The sequence below is a fragment of the Anser cygnoides genome, chromosome 23, assembly GCF_040182565.1.
Source record: "Anser cygnoides isolate HZ-2024a breed goose chromosome 23, Taihu_goose_T2T_genome, whole genome shotgun sequence".
NCBI classification, from domain to species: domain Eukaryota; kingdom Metazoa; phylum Chordata; class Aves; order Anseriformes; family Anatidae; genus Anser; species Anser cygnoides.
The window spans coordinates 2,391,293-2,405,390 of NC_089895.1; the positions used below are offsets into that span (position 1 = coordinate 2,391,293).

At 55.7% G+C, this 14,098-nt stretch overlaps 1 protein-coding gene across 3 annotated transcripts in view; it reads right to left on the reverse strand.

Annotated features, from left to right (window-relative positions):
- The window catches only part of KAZN (kazrin, periplakin interacting protein), a 185,979-nt gene that overhangs the window by 15,312 nt on the left and 156,569 nt on the right, over positions 1-14,098 (reverse strand). The window contains exon 1 of one of the 3 annotated variants that reach the window (XM_048067312.2): positions 525-1,206. The exons of the other annotated variants lie outside the window; for them this stretch is intronic. Coding sequence (XP_047923269.2) covers positions 525-660 — 136 coding nt within the window. The 5' untranslated portion in view covers positions 661-1,206. Of the gene's footprint in view, positions 1-524; positions 1,207-14,098 lie in introns of those variants that run through there. 3 annotated transcript variants of the gene reach the window in all.

A 14,098-nucleotide genomic window follows, 5' to 3' on the forward strand; every position in this document is an offset into this window, starting at 1 on the left:
CGACCAAGCACCCCACCAGTTCGGAGAGCTGAGCAGCTCTGGTTTGGAGCCGGACTTTTGGGTACCCGAGCCAGGTTCACCCCACACCCTCCAAGCACCACGGGGAACGTCGGCGCTCCCCCTCTCGGTGCATCCCAACGGGCAGCAAATCGGGGGAGAACCTACCTGCAAAGTTACCAGGTACCCCCAAACCCCCCCCAAAATACGTTTGTCAGGGGGAGCAGAAGGCTGAGCGCCTCGGGACGAGCTGAAATCCCGACACACGCAGGGCTGGGAGGGGAGGGCGGGGGGGTTGGGGGCTTTCAGGGTCGGTTTGGGAGCAGCGGGGCCGTGACCTCGGTGGCACCGCGGTGACACCCCCGTAAGCGTCCGCGCACCCCAGAGGGGGCGCTTGCGGGTGGCTTTTTGTTCCTTTCGCACATTAAAAAAAAAAAAATTAAAAATAATATATATTTTAAAAAAAATTATATATAAAAAAAATAAGTTAAAAGTTAAGTTGGAGCTCCTCCCTCCAGCCCCCTTACCCGCGGGGGCCAGGCCGGGACGCATCCTGCCCCGCGCGTCCCCGCCGCCCGCTGCCACCGTCCCTCGCCGTGGCCGCGGAGACGCGCACGGGGCCGCCGCCGTCGCCGCTCCCCGCTCCTCCTGCTCCGACTTCATGGCGCCCGCTGCCCCGTCGCCACCGCCGCCGCCACCGCCTCCCCGCCGCGGCTCCCGGCCCTGATGTCACGCCGGAGGAGTGGCCTGGCCCGGGAGTGAACCGCCAGGAACCGAAAGGCGGCGGAAACAATCCCCGGGGCCGGCCGCCGTGGGGAAACTGAGGCACGGGGAGGCACCGCCTTCCTCGTCCCCCACCCCGCGTCACACCGCTGTGACCCCGCGTCCTTCACCTCCCCTCAAAGCAGAGCTTCTCCCTCCGCTCGCCCACGCCGCCGGAGGGATGCGGGGCAGGCGGAGGCACCCCGGGGTGCTCCCGGTGCCCGGCTCCCTGCTGCAGGCCGGGGGCTGGGAACGTTTTGGGACAGCGCTGCCGCACGCGGCGCCCTTCCCCTGGCTCTGCCCAAAAAACCGCACAAAGGCTGCGGAACCTGGATGTGGGGAAACCGAGGCACAACCCGGAGAGGCAGCCTTGCGATGGGTGCGAGCGGACGGACAAAAAACGGCGAGACCACGGGGGTGAAAGGCAGCCGGGACCCCCGGCGGGCTTCATTTCCCCCCCCCCCCCCGTTTGACGCCATGCGAAGCCAGCAGAGTGAGGACAAGCGGGCGCTGCTGGCAGGTGACAGGGGATGGAGCAAGGTGCGGGGGCATGTCCCCAGGCCAGGGTGTGTCCCACGTCCCCGAGCACCCCGGAGCGGGTGCTCCACACCCAGGGAGCCCGTGAGTAAGCCGGGAGGAAGGTTCGGGCTCGCGGGCTCGCCCTCGTTGTGGCTTTGCCTGGCCAAGCCCCCCCTTCCTCACCCGCAGCACCCGCAGTGCTTTGAGCGATGCCACCCGCGGGGGGTTCCCTGCTCGCTTCTTAAAACCCCCTCTGCGAGGCGTGCGGACAGCGGGTCTTGCACCCCGGGCTGTGCAACCAGCACCCACGCAAGCGAGACTGGGGTAAAAGCTGGGATTCCTTAGGGAGATGGCACGAAACCGGGCACAAGCTGGCAGCTTGGGCTCGATCTCTCTTGGAGGGGCTGCTTCAAATTTAATCTCAGCCCAGGAGGACGATGCAGGGGCTGCAGCACGCCCGACGGCATCCCCCGCACGCGGCCACCCTGCGGGCATTCCCTCTCTGCCCTGCCATGACCCTGCAGCTGGAAAGGCGATGGGAAACCCAAACCCAAACCTCGCCTTCTGCTTCTGCCAAGCTTCCCCCCGCGTGGCTGCAGGGTGCTGCCGCCTTCGCTGCACGCCCGTCTCCCCGCGCAGGGCTGCAGGACCGGCAGCTGCGGGAGGGGAGGAAGCAGCAGCCGGAGGCTGGATTTTTGTCCATTGAGTCACTTCCCGCAGATTCCAGGCAAGGGGCCGGGCTCTTTCTCCCCGTGTCCAGCGGGGAAAATCGCTGCGTGCCCTGTGCGACCTCCAGGAGCCCCGTGCCTCCAACCTCCAACCTCCAGGAGCCCCGTGCCTCCAACCTCCAACCTCCAACCTCCAGGAGCCCCGTGCCTCCAACCTCCAGGAGCCCCGTGCCTCCAGTTTTCCCAGCCGGAGGTCTGCCAATGTTCGAACCGTTCCTGGGTGCAGGAGCAAGCCACCCTTGGGAGACCACCACCAAACCTCCCAATTCCTTCAAGGCTGGACCAAATCCTCCTCTTCCCACCGCAAAAAAACCTCCAACAGAAGCAGGGGAACAAGTCGGGGTCGCAAAGTGCTTCAAGGCCAGCACCGGCACCCCAAAAGGCGCTGTGCTCACCGAAACACCCAACAGCAGCTGGAGGATAATGAAACCCAGCCTCAGCATGTGGAGCTAGGTAGGGCTGGCACGGGAGAACCCAGCTCCGGTTTCGGTTTCTCTTCCCGTTGGATTACACCATCATAAAAAAATGCTTCGAGGAGATGTTTCACAACAGAGCAGCTTTCTCCCTTTTTTTTTTTTTTTTTTCTGGCAGCTTTTAGGAAGGCCAAGACCTCGATAATCAATAAATGTTGATTTTCCCCTTCTTAAAAATAACATCATCCAGGGAGGACAAATGCTGGGGTGCTGCCTCCCAAGGATGCTCTGATTTGGTGCTATTTCCTCAACTCATCACACTTTTTTTTTTTTTTATCATCAGAATTATGGTTGTTGTCACAGAATTTTATGCCTAACGACTTCTGGCATCCTTAGGATGTTTTCATTCAGATGCTAAGACGATGTAATGAGACTGAGATAATGGCCCGCAAAAATAAACGATACAGATCAAAATAGACGGGATTTGGTTAAAAAGAAAAGAAAAGAAAAGAAAAGAAAACAAATACAAATTATCCATCCTAATTAGCAATCAGACAGTATGCAGGGAAAAAAGACAGAAAAAAAAAAAAAAAAAGATGCATCCTTGGGAATTTCTCTTGCAAGTTTTTCGTGCCGTGGATCTCGGCAGGACATCACCACCCGACGGGGACACACCGTGCTGCATCATCATGCTGCATTTGTACTTGGCAGTCACTTTGGGACAACTCTATCGAGTTTTCAGTATTTGCTTAAATGGAGATTATTAACAACCCGTGGCCTCCCGACTGGCAGAAAGCTCATCCCAGCTTTGCAACAAACTTTGCGTCTGCTGCAGGGAGCGAAATGCAGGTTCTCCGGCAGCCTTGAAGCCCTCGGAATTGATATTTTCCTTTTAAAAATAAATGCCGAGACGGGGGGGAAGCGCACTTAATATAGACTCAGCGTAATTCTGGGCTTTACATTATTCATCAAACCTTGCCCTGTGCCGTGCTGCAGCGCATACATTTCCATACATGATGGCAACGAAATCGCGCGACTCCTGCAAAGCCGCGATAAAGCGTCCGCTCCGGCTGCTACAGCAGCGTGCTCGACGGGCCGCCGCTAATTAGCGGCGCGTAATTAAGTTCCTGTACATCGAGGTGCCGCTACACGGCAGCTCCCCAGCTCCTGCGGGTATCTGCTGGAGTTTCGGAGCACCTCGCCCGTTTCGCTGACGGGCACACCGCTGCGCACGCACGGCCAGCGTCCCCGAGGGCACAGGGCAGGGGACTTGCCGCACGCTGGGGGATAGCAGAAGGGGACACCCACCCCGAGAGGTTAATAACGTCCAGATATGCAAAAAACGTGCTCCCATTCCTAAAAGCACCCGGCTGATTTGCATCCTCAGTTACACACGTGATTTTAATGGTGCTGAAGGTAGGCTGCGAGTGCAGACGCTGTCTTTACGCGCCAGACGCTGCTGCGTTTCTAAAAATGGTTTTTATTTTTCAAAGCAACCCTTCGGCTTCAGCTGAGCGCTTCTAGCGATCCCGCCCGGTTAACCACTCCAGCAGCATACGCTTATTGGGAGCCCAGCACGGAAAAGCCTTTTGGACACCACCAGCCCCTACAATCTGGGGGTGATGCGCAGTGGTCGGGTGCGGAGCTGGATGCGTGCACCAGGCCAGCACCGTCCCCTGCCCCCAGGAGGGCTGGCGAGGCACAAAACCGCTGGCAACTCCAGCCCGGGTTGGCTTAGGGCAGTGTTGAACTGGGAGCCACGCACCTGTGTCCCGTTTGGACGCTTTGTAGGAACAACACAGGATGCAAACGTAGACTCACACGTGCAGCTCACAGACCAGGAGTCGTGCAGTCTGTACGTCTGTAACAAAACCCACAAACCAACCTTAAAAAAGGTAAATTAATCCAAAGTTCAAGGAAAATTCTCCTCTCCAGGGCGGAATAAAATGAAACACCTTGGCAGAGAGGGCAGGCCTGTAGCGCTAACACGACACCCAAGTGCAGCAGGCACTCGTCCTGTTCCTTACAATGGAATATTTACAAATCAATCAAAAGCAATTCATCAGCTGGAGGAAGACACGGGTTAACGAAGAAAAGCGATTAGCTGGCAGCACGCAGATAGGGCTCCTCCGGGGAGGAACCACTGTGGCTGGATCCTCCTCTGCAAAGCCTCTCAGCTCCACTGAAAAACTAAATTTCCAAGGGGTGACCTGAATAATTAAAAGCAAGAGTTAATGGCTCGGGCAAATGGCTTTGGAAAAGCCGCCGCGTTACGCAGCACGGCCACAAAAGCACCTGCGAGAGAAGCCGGGGTCCGAGGGGCCGCATCCTGCACCCCAGGCGGCGATGGAGCCAGGGCGCACCGAGCTGGCGATGCTGGTGCTGCTTTTTCCATCCCGATCCTTCCACCCCAAAGGGGAAATCCCAGAGGATTGGCAGCGCTCCCCTCCCCACCCGTTTCATGGCCACGGAAGGTGCCAAACCCAGGGTTTCATGCAGCTCAATCTTTTATGCCACATCCGACTGCAATGAAACTGCAACACCCACGTGCCGGGAAAAGACCAAAGTGACCCCAAACTGGTAGCGGCGGGCTGCAAGCGGGGAGCCAAACCCCGACAGCTCCCCAAAATTGAGGCTATTTCAGAAAAGCACCTATTGAAGACGGTAAGAGGTGTTAGGGGTGTGCCCAGCTGGTTCGTACGCCTGCACCGAGACAGGAAAAAAGCCCTTTAAAGCTCTGAGCGCTGCAGTTGGTGCCTGCCCGGAATTAAGTAACGCGCTAGATTGCAAAGTTAATAAAAGTGACAGGCTTTTATTAATCGTCGCTCACGTTGCGCCGCTCGGAGCTGGCAGGCAGCAGCTCCGCCAAACTTATCAGCGCTTCGCACCAGGCCAAGCCTGGGCTCGGAAAATCCGAAAAAAAAGTAAAATAAAATGAAAAAGGAGCAGAAGCCACGGAGGACACACCCCAAAGCAAGAGCTCGGCCTCGGAGCACGGTGCAGAAGCGGTCAAAAATTGCATCCCTGAGAACGAGAGCATGTAAGGAAGCGCAGAAACACAGCTAAGCAGAGAAAAAAACACCTCTTTTTTTAAAAAAAAAATTCCCAACTAAATGAGGCAAAACCACAACGATTTCCGAAGGAAACGGTGCTCTGAGGTGTTTTATCACGGTTTGCAGAGCTCCAGCGCTGCGCCTCCTTCTGCGACCTAACCTCCGGCGAGGACACAGAACCGCAGGGAAATGCAGCATTTCCCCCGGTGCTGGACCCCCCCACGGCCGGCCAAGGCTGGCTCACGCCCTGTCTGACGTCCCTTTGCACGGGATGCAGCAACGATCGCCACGGGGCACGCGTAAATCCTGCCCTCGCTGGCACGGCCCAGCGGCACCGCTGGTGAGAGCAGACAAGGGAGAAGGAGAAAAAGCGAGAAGGTTCCTGGGACAGGACGTGCAGCAAGAGGAGCTGCCAGCTTCTGGCACTGCAGCACATCCCTGCGGCGTTGGGTGGCTTCGGGGTCTTCTTTTTCCCCTCCCGAGCTTCCATCTGAAGTCAACTCCTGAAAATCCCCGCTTTCGGCTCAAAGGTTCGCGCTCCTCTGTCGGTACTGAAGAGAGTTCTTCGTGCTCCCCCTCGAAGCAAAGCAGAAGGAACCCCGATCTCACCCAAACTGACCCCCCAGCTGCAGCACGGCGCGGGGATTTTGGCTCCCGCCTTCACCTCCCCTCTTCCCAAACCGTTTTTGACCGGCTAGGGTTGGAAACTGAGGACAGCAATGCGGAGCCCTAGGAGAAAGGAGCCCAAGAAGCACTCAGGAAGCACTCGGATCGACTCAAAGATGACCGAGGACAATAACTGAAACCTGTGATCCCAACGCGTTACTCGAGCAAAGAAAATAAAAGTAAAAATAAAAAAAAAAAATCCTCCTATTCCCTTGCAGAAAGCTTCACCTCGTGCACCTGCCTTCGCATCGCCCTCGGCAGCCTGCTCCCGGGCACCTCCCCAGCACCAATATTGTTGTACCGGGGAGACGAGGCCAAGAACAACAGAAACGGCCAACGCAACGTGGGGATTTGGGAGGAAAAATCAACAGACGAGAGAACGCAAGGCATCCGACTCGGCGCAAGCGGGATCGGGCTCATTTATGTATTTATTTATAAGCACATCGATGCGACAGGCACAGGGGCTCTGCAAGGGAGCCGTGCTGCGCTGCAGATCAGCACACACCGAAATGCTAAAAAAGCCCTTTTAAATGTATTTATTTTATGATTTTTTGGGGGGTGAGATTCACCCTCGCACCACAGTCCCTGCGGGATTACAAATATTTGATGCCATCTGAAAGGAAAACAAAACCGTCCCGAAATGACAACTGAGAGGGAAACAATCTGGGCTCCGCCGGGGAAGTTTTAACCTCCAAAATCTGTCTCGAAATTCCGGGTGCGATTTCTGCAGGCGAGGGAGGAGGAAAACACAACACAAACGGTGCCTGCTTCTGTGTCAGAGTGGCAATTTTAGACGGGATTTTAAAAATAGCATCGCTCCATTAGAGTTAATGCTATTCAGATAGAAAGTGCAAAGACAAGTGATGAGCCCAGGCGGATCCCCGACGATAATCAAATCCCTCAAGGCACTGATAGAGGGGGCTGCCTGCAGCCCTTGTTTCGCTTTTATTGGGCAAAAAAGAGGAGCAAGGAGTCACCGAAGAGCCTCCTTAATAAGCCAGCCTGCCCACTGCATCCAGTACTAGCAGCTCAGCGAGCTAAGAGCAAACCCTTGGTGAGCTCTGCGCTGAGCTTACAAATTGAAAAAAAAAAAAGAAATACTCTAAAAAGAAGTCATCTCCCCAGCCCAAGTCACTCGAAAGCCCCCCGGTGGTTGCGTTGCACAGAAACCTGCATTTTCCCCCCAAAACAAAGGGCTCTGACACCTGTGGTCCCAAACTCACCCGCTCCCGCGCCACCCAGGGGTCACAGACACACAAACACGCCGTGTTCATCCACGTGCCCCGTTTTGTTACCTTTTTAAGCACCTTTGCCCAGATATCGCTGGATTTTACATCCATTCAATGGCTTTTTAGCAGGATCTGCAGCCACGTGTCCGTAAAATTCTGAATTAAACACACAAAACTTTTTTTTTTACATTCTGTTTAGGGGCAGCTACGTAACGGTGCCACGGCAGAGGTCCTCAGTGTTCCCAACAGCCTCGGTGAACCACAGGGGCTGTTTCCATGCAAATGTGAATTAAAAGCCTAAATTTTAGATACCCGCATTTTACTTATTCATTTATTTTTCTAAACCAATAACCAGTGCCCGTTTTGAAGCAGCGGTGCGGGGCAAAAGGAAAAGCTGTGCTTTGAGCCCACGGAGCCCGCCAGCCTCCCACGGCAGCAGGGTCAGGCAATGACCGTGGCGGCTTTTATACACGGGGACGTTTTCATGGAAGTTATTCGAAATTAAAACCGCGGTTTCATTTAACACACGACGCGGGGAAAAGGGGGGGAAAAAGAGCAAGCGTTCGTAAAAAAAAAGGGAAGCGTTTGCCAGAGCTGACTGAGCACAGGGATTACGTTCCACCACCTCCCTCCCCTCCACCGCAGCCCCACAACACCCCCTTAGGGAGCCAGAATTGCTCCTCCTCAGCCGAAACCCTGCGGGGACGGAGACTTTATACCCGCAGAACAACAAGGCGATCCACGTCCTCGCAGTACCAAGCCCCAAAAGGACGCGGGAGCCCCAGTGGCGCACGCACTGCCTTAAAACCCATCCGCTCAGCATCCCCTCGGCATTCGGTACTGCTGCCCAAACCCCTGCGGGCTGGACCAAGGGGATCCAACCCCAGCGTGGCCGAATCCAGTTCCACTTCATCGAAGCACCATCGGCTGCCCCGAATGAGGATCACACCAAAACCCGCTTGAGGAACGCCGCAACCCCAGGCTTCCAGCTCCGGCGTCTCGCAGTGAGGAGTTTCCCTCTCTGTGCGTAACGGTTGGTGCATCCTCTGGCAACTGCGCCGCCACCAGCGAACACAGTCTGTGCCTCTGCCTCGCTCCTTTCTTTGCCAAGCGCAGCAGAGAGGAGGATTTTCTCCGCCGTGAGACAAACCCCGCAGGCTTTGCATCCCGGCGTGAGCCGGGCGAAGTTTGGCTGCGAGCGAGAGGCTCATTCCGGCACACAGCGAACTGAACAAATCCCGGGGGCGGGGGGCTGGAGAGCTCAGTGCGGGACCCGGGGGAGGATCTGGGGACTGGGTCCCCAGAAACCAGACAAAATTGAGCTGTACGCCTGAGCTGCCAGCTGAGGAGGCTCTGAATACACGTGGGAAGGGACGTGCAAGGAGAGGACCTGCCAAGGTGCACGGCACCCCCAGCACGCTTAAAAGACCTCTTTTTTTTTCCCTAAACGCTGCATTTGATTTTTGTTTTTATTTTTTTCCTGCTCCCTGGCAGGTTTTCTTCGCCGCCACTCCAGCCAAAAGGCACGAGAAAGGGAGATGCTGCAGGGGATTGTGAATACCTGAGCGTTACGGAAAAAAACCTATGCCAAGGATGGGAAAAAAAAAGTCATTTTTCCTTACGGGCACCCTGGGGCTCCTAGAGGGAGGAGGCAGGAGGATTTATTGCCCCGTTTGCATCCATGCAAACCCCGCGGCTGTGCAGGCAGTGCGCCGGGAGATGTGCCCAGCACTGGGACCGCTCACCTTGGGGGACATCTCCAGCAGATACCAAAGGGCTCAGCGGGATTTCCAGAAGCCCCTAAGCCGGTTAGGTGCCTAAACCCCTTTGAATTTAGCCGCCTTCGTGAATCCCAGCTTTATCAGCCACTTAAACACATCCCCATCCCGTCGCTGTCCACTGCCAGCCGCAGGTGCAGAAGCGGGGCAGGGCGCCCTGGTTTTGGGGCCAAGCGAGCAGGCACCAACCTGCACGGCTCCTCTGCAGAAACGGGGGGAAGCTGCACCCCGGGCTGCCTGCGTTTGGGTACGTCTGGTGTTTTGGTTTTTTTCCACCCTTCTCGGTTTATCGCTGCGAGCACTGCGATGAAGGGGAGATCGCTATCTACAAAGCCTCTTTGAAACAAGCAGCGAGGGAAAAACTCGTGCGTGCCTCTCCTCCTGCCTCACACCGGCCGCTGCAGCAGGGGAGAAACGTCCAGAGCACAACGGGCAGAGCAAGGGAGAGGCGCTACAGCCGCCTGCATGCAGCGGGCAGCGCTCTGGGGACTCGGGCAGCGCTCCGGGGGCTCGGGCAGCACAGTTTTCGGAGGCGCCCGGTGCTCCAGCTGCTGCTCAGAGGATGCCCAGCTGCAAATCCAGTCGTGGGCACTGCCCAGCCCTCCCTGCAGACCTCCACTCTGCAAACCCAGTTTGGTTTTTGCGCTTGGAGGATGCAGGAGGCAGTTGCAAGGGGTGCTGTGTGGGCTTTTGTTTCCCCACACAAAACCAAATCACCCTGCGTGCTGGAAACCTGCTCGTTTTCCCGCAAGCCTCCCCGAAAAGCTGGGAAGGAACAGGTCCGGGCGAGTCAGGCTGCTATCGCATCAAACGCACGTTAATTGCTGATAATTTCCGCCCGCCCGGCACATCCAAGCGAAAACCCGAGGAGTTCACACCAAGGGGCTGCAGCAGCCCGAGCACACAGCTCGGGCGCTCACGGGCAGCCCCTCCAAAAGCACCGCGAGACAGAGCAGAACTCGGCCCCTTCGCATTTTGGGATGCTGTGCCAAAGGGCTCCGTCCATTTCGGGGTGCTGCACCAGCTCCCGTCGCTGCCTGCTGGAGCCGCGCCGCGGTTCGTGCCCTGCTCGGTCCCGCTGGGGGCAGGATGCTACCACCCCAGGAGGTGACGTTTCAAGCAAAAGCGCCAGCACGCCCTCGGACAGAGCCCAGAGGCTGGTTTTTGCTGCTCCATCCCTTTGGCTGGGGGGCAGAGCCCCCACAGCGACCAGGCACGGCTCGAGAAGTGGGGCTGGGGAACGAACGCCCCAGGCCACCAACGGAGGAGCTGCCCGAGGCCCGAACGGTGTCACGATTCATCCGGGAAAAAAGCCAAATTCATGGGATAACTTTTTTCCCCGTGATTAATCCGTACTTGCACCATCAAACTGCTCAACGCTCTGCATCTTGCTGAGGCCTCTGCCTTCTCCCCCCCACCTGCAGCAGGGCTTTTGGGGGATTTGTCACAGGCACCACCAGGGAGGTTTCTGGTTTCGGGGGCCCTGCGTCCCTGCGTCAGGACAAACCAAGCGAGGATTGCTAAAAAACAAAGGGGCAGAAACCAAAAATCCCATCAGCTGCTCCCACCGGGCACCGTCGTCAGCAGAAAATTAATCAAGGGCAGCACCAGCAGATCGATCGCCATCGGAGCTGCCCATCAGCACGCGGCAAATCCATCACGGCCTTCCCCAAATTGAACCCAGGACGTGTTTTAATAATAATAATAAATGGGCATTACGCACAAAGAGTTGACGTCCCAGGGAAAATCGGGATTCCGGCCCCCGGCCTTGCACCACGCCAGCCTCCCTGGGTTTTCTTTGCACGCTCGGAGCCGCCTTCGCCTGCCAGCCGCACCTTTCTGCCGTGATTGTGCTGGCAGGTGGGGAAGGCAGCCCGTAACTCAGCCCGGCGTCATTCAAATATTCCCCTGGGAGCGCCAGAAAAAAAAAAAAAAAGCCAAAAAAAACCCAACCCAACCGCAGAGATCTTGGCTTTGAGCTGCCCGTGAAAGGAGGGCTTTGTGCTCGGGGAGCACCGTGTGCGTCTCGGGGCTGGGTATCAGAGTCTCATCTGATGGGCGCTTTCATCGTACCCCTTAAAAACAAGACTCCACAAACAGCATCTTTGTTTTCCCTCACCTGCCCAGTTGTTCCTCTCCCCCTTGTTTTGCTGTATCAAAATAAACAGACGCGCACCACCCATTGATTCGGGCTGTTCTCGGAAGGTTTGTGGCACAAATCTGATGTTCGCTGAGTTATTGCAAAGCGGTAAAAGCATGCCTGGTGGTTGGAAACATTTCTTGGGGGGGGGGAAAGAGATAAAAAAAGCCTTTGTCATAGGGAAGAAGGCTTTGCTTTCTCCGATGCTGCACATTGCATTGGACTGGAAGGAAACGTAAAGGACAATATTTTAATAATTAATTTCAACAGATCCCCGTCCTTCCTGCTTTCTAATGAAGTCTCCACGAGCAAAATCGATACAAGAAACCCAGAGTTTGGCTTTTCTTTTGGCTTCCAGAAGGCAAGGAAGCTCACTGATGGGGAGTTTCCCAGCCGTGCAGGGGATATTTGGGGTTTTGCATCCTCAAGGATGAGCAAATACTGAACGAGGGCGTCCTGGAGAGGCTCGGCTGCTCTGAACCCACCCAGGGAAGTGCCGCAGCCCAAACAGGGATGCCCCTGGGGAAAGGCTCTCCGTGCCTGTGGCACAATTATCATCTCCTTAAAGAACGTTATGTAGCCTTGGAATTGCTTCACGTCGCAAAATGCTGCAGAAAGAAACTTGCTCCGTGAACATTTCACAAGTTCTGGCCCTTGGCTGAGCTCTACGCAAGCCCAGCAAGCCCGTCTTGTCTTTATCTTGGGTTATTTATTTTTTTAATTAGTTAATTTATTTATTTTGGAGTTTTACGTAGGGTTGCCACGCGGTATTTGGCATGCTTCGCGAATGAAGGCCAAAAAGCACCAGTGAAACAACACAGACTGCAATTCTCGGGTCCTGTAGACCAAAATTCACATCAAACTACACAAAGAAAGACCTGGATCAAATCAACCGCAGCAGCTGAAACTGACCTCCCTTCCCAAGGAAATGGGAATTTGGAGGGAATTAAGGGGACGGCTTGTCGACGATGCAAAAAGCTCCGAAAATAAATGCTGAGTAACCGAAAGGGGGAGACGGGATGATTTTAACACTCGGTAGTTTTGAGATGGGCTGAGGACGAAAAGTCAAAAAGAAAAATAAATTTAAAAAATCCGCCTTTTGATCCTAGGTGATTTTTTGGGGGAATCTGCCCTGGAAGCTCAGCTATGGATCCGACCACACCACCTGAAGCTCTGGCCCTCCCCTCTGCAGCACACTCTCAGAACGTCATTTTCTCACCCAAATGGAGCCTATTCCCTGCTTCCCACACACAGCGCTGCCCGGCTTTGCTGCTCTTGCCCAGACCTCCCCCACGGTGCCAACTGCAAAAACGCCACCAAATACATGGCACGCGCGCCTGTCGGCAGGGACAGCCCCGAGCTGCCTCCATCCGATGGCGTTTCTTTCCCCTTAGCGTCCCCCCAGGGCTGGAATCGGAACCAAGTCCCTTCCCACGCCGCGCTTCTGCACGATCTCGTGGCTCAAAAGCGAATAAATGCCTGTCATTACTTAGTCAAAGAGAACTTGTGCAATAAAAACGGGAGAGCGGATGTCCTCTGGATGGTAAAGGTTATCAAAATATCAGGGTTCGGAGGACTGGGGCTGTTCCAGCATCTCTCCCTAATAACAAACACAAAAGCAATCCCTTGCAGGAGTGTGCGATAACGAATTTCTTCCTGCAGCAGCAATGAATCAAAGGGCACCGCTCAGCTGATGGGAATCGATTTTTCTTCCTTCCTTTGCACTCAGAGAAAAGCGGGGCTGCGGCGAGAGCCAATTCAGCAGGAACAAGTCCCCCGACCCGCAGCATCCCTCGGGGCATCCCGCTGCCTCCTGGCAAGCCCCGACGGCAGCGTTCAGCACAGCCCTTCCCCAGAGCAGCGAGTGAAGCGGAGTTTGCGAGGAATGGGGTTTGACCAGAATAACAACAAAAGCCCTTTCACACGAGCAGAGCGCATTCCCTCACCTTTAAGGGCTGACTCTGGTGCAGCAAGGTGCCGATCCTCTGTTAATTAAAAATGTTTTCGCTCCACACTCCCTCCAGATGACAAACCAAAGCGTGCCTGGCTTTTTACGTGCAAGGAAAAAAAAAAAAGAAGCTGTCTGCACCGCAGCTCATCCACAGATCGATTCCTCTCCTGCTCGCCCAGCTCTTTAGCAGGGGTCACTGAAATGCAGTGCTTTTCTTCCTGCTTTTGTACTGGCCTTCCTACAGAGCCAGGATGGGGAGAAAACCCTGAATTGATCCATTTTCCTTCTGAATCCCGACGATACCCCGCGGCAGCCATACGTCCGAGCGGAGGCCTGATTTAGCGGGTTATAAAGCCCTGGTGTTTTCTCACTATTGGCTTTTATGGCAGCGCATAAAATTTTTAATGAGAAATAAATTGATAGGTGCGCATTACCGCGGAAAAACCCGGAGCTGCTCATTTGCGAGCTATCACGGCGAGGACCGCGTTTTTGAAATCCAGAGGAGGAAAATCGCGCCGCCGCCGTATTAACAGGGACGTTCAGCTGGGGTTGGCACGTGCAGGGCAACCTGGCCTTGCCCTGCAGTGGCACCAAAGCAGATGCAGAGGCGGCTTTTTGGTGGTGAGCCTGCCCAAAGCATGGGGACACGGCGGTGACACGGCTGTGGGAGGAGGAGGATGATGGTAGAGCCCACGCGACCACGCAGGGGACACCCTGTGGCCACCTGGCGGGGGGGCAGAGGGGACCTCGACGTTCTGCATCAAGCTGTGTCCCAGCCGTGCTGTCAGGCGGTGGGTGGCTGCACACCTGGAGCAAACCCTTCCCTTCTTCTGCCCGTCTCACGTACCCGCGTTTCACGCAG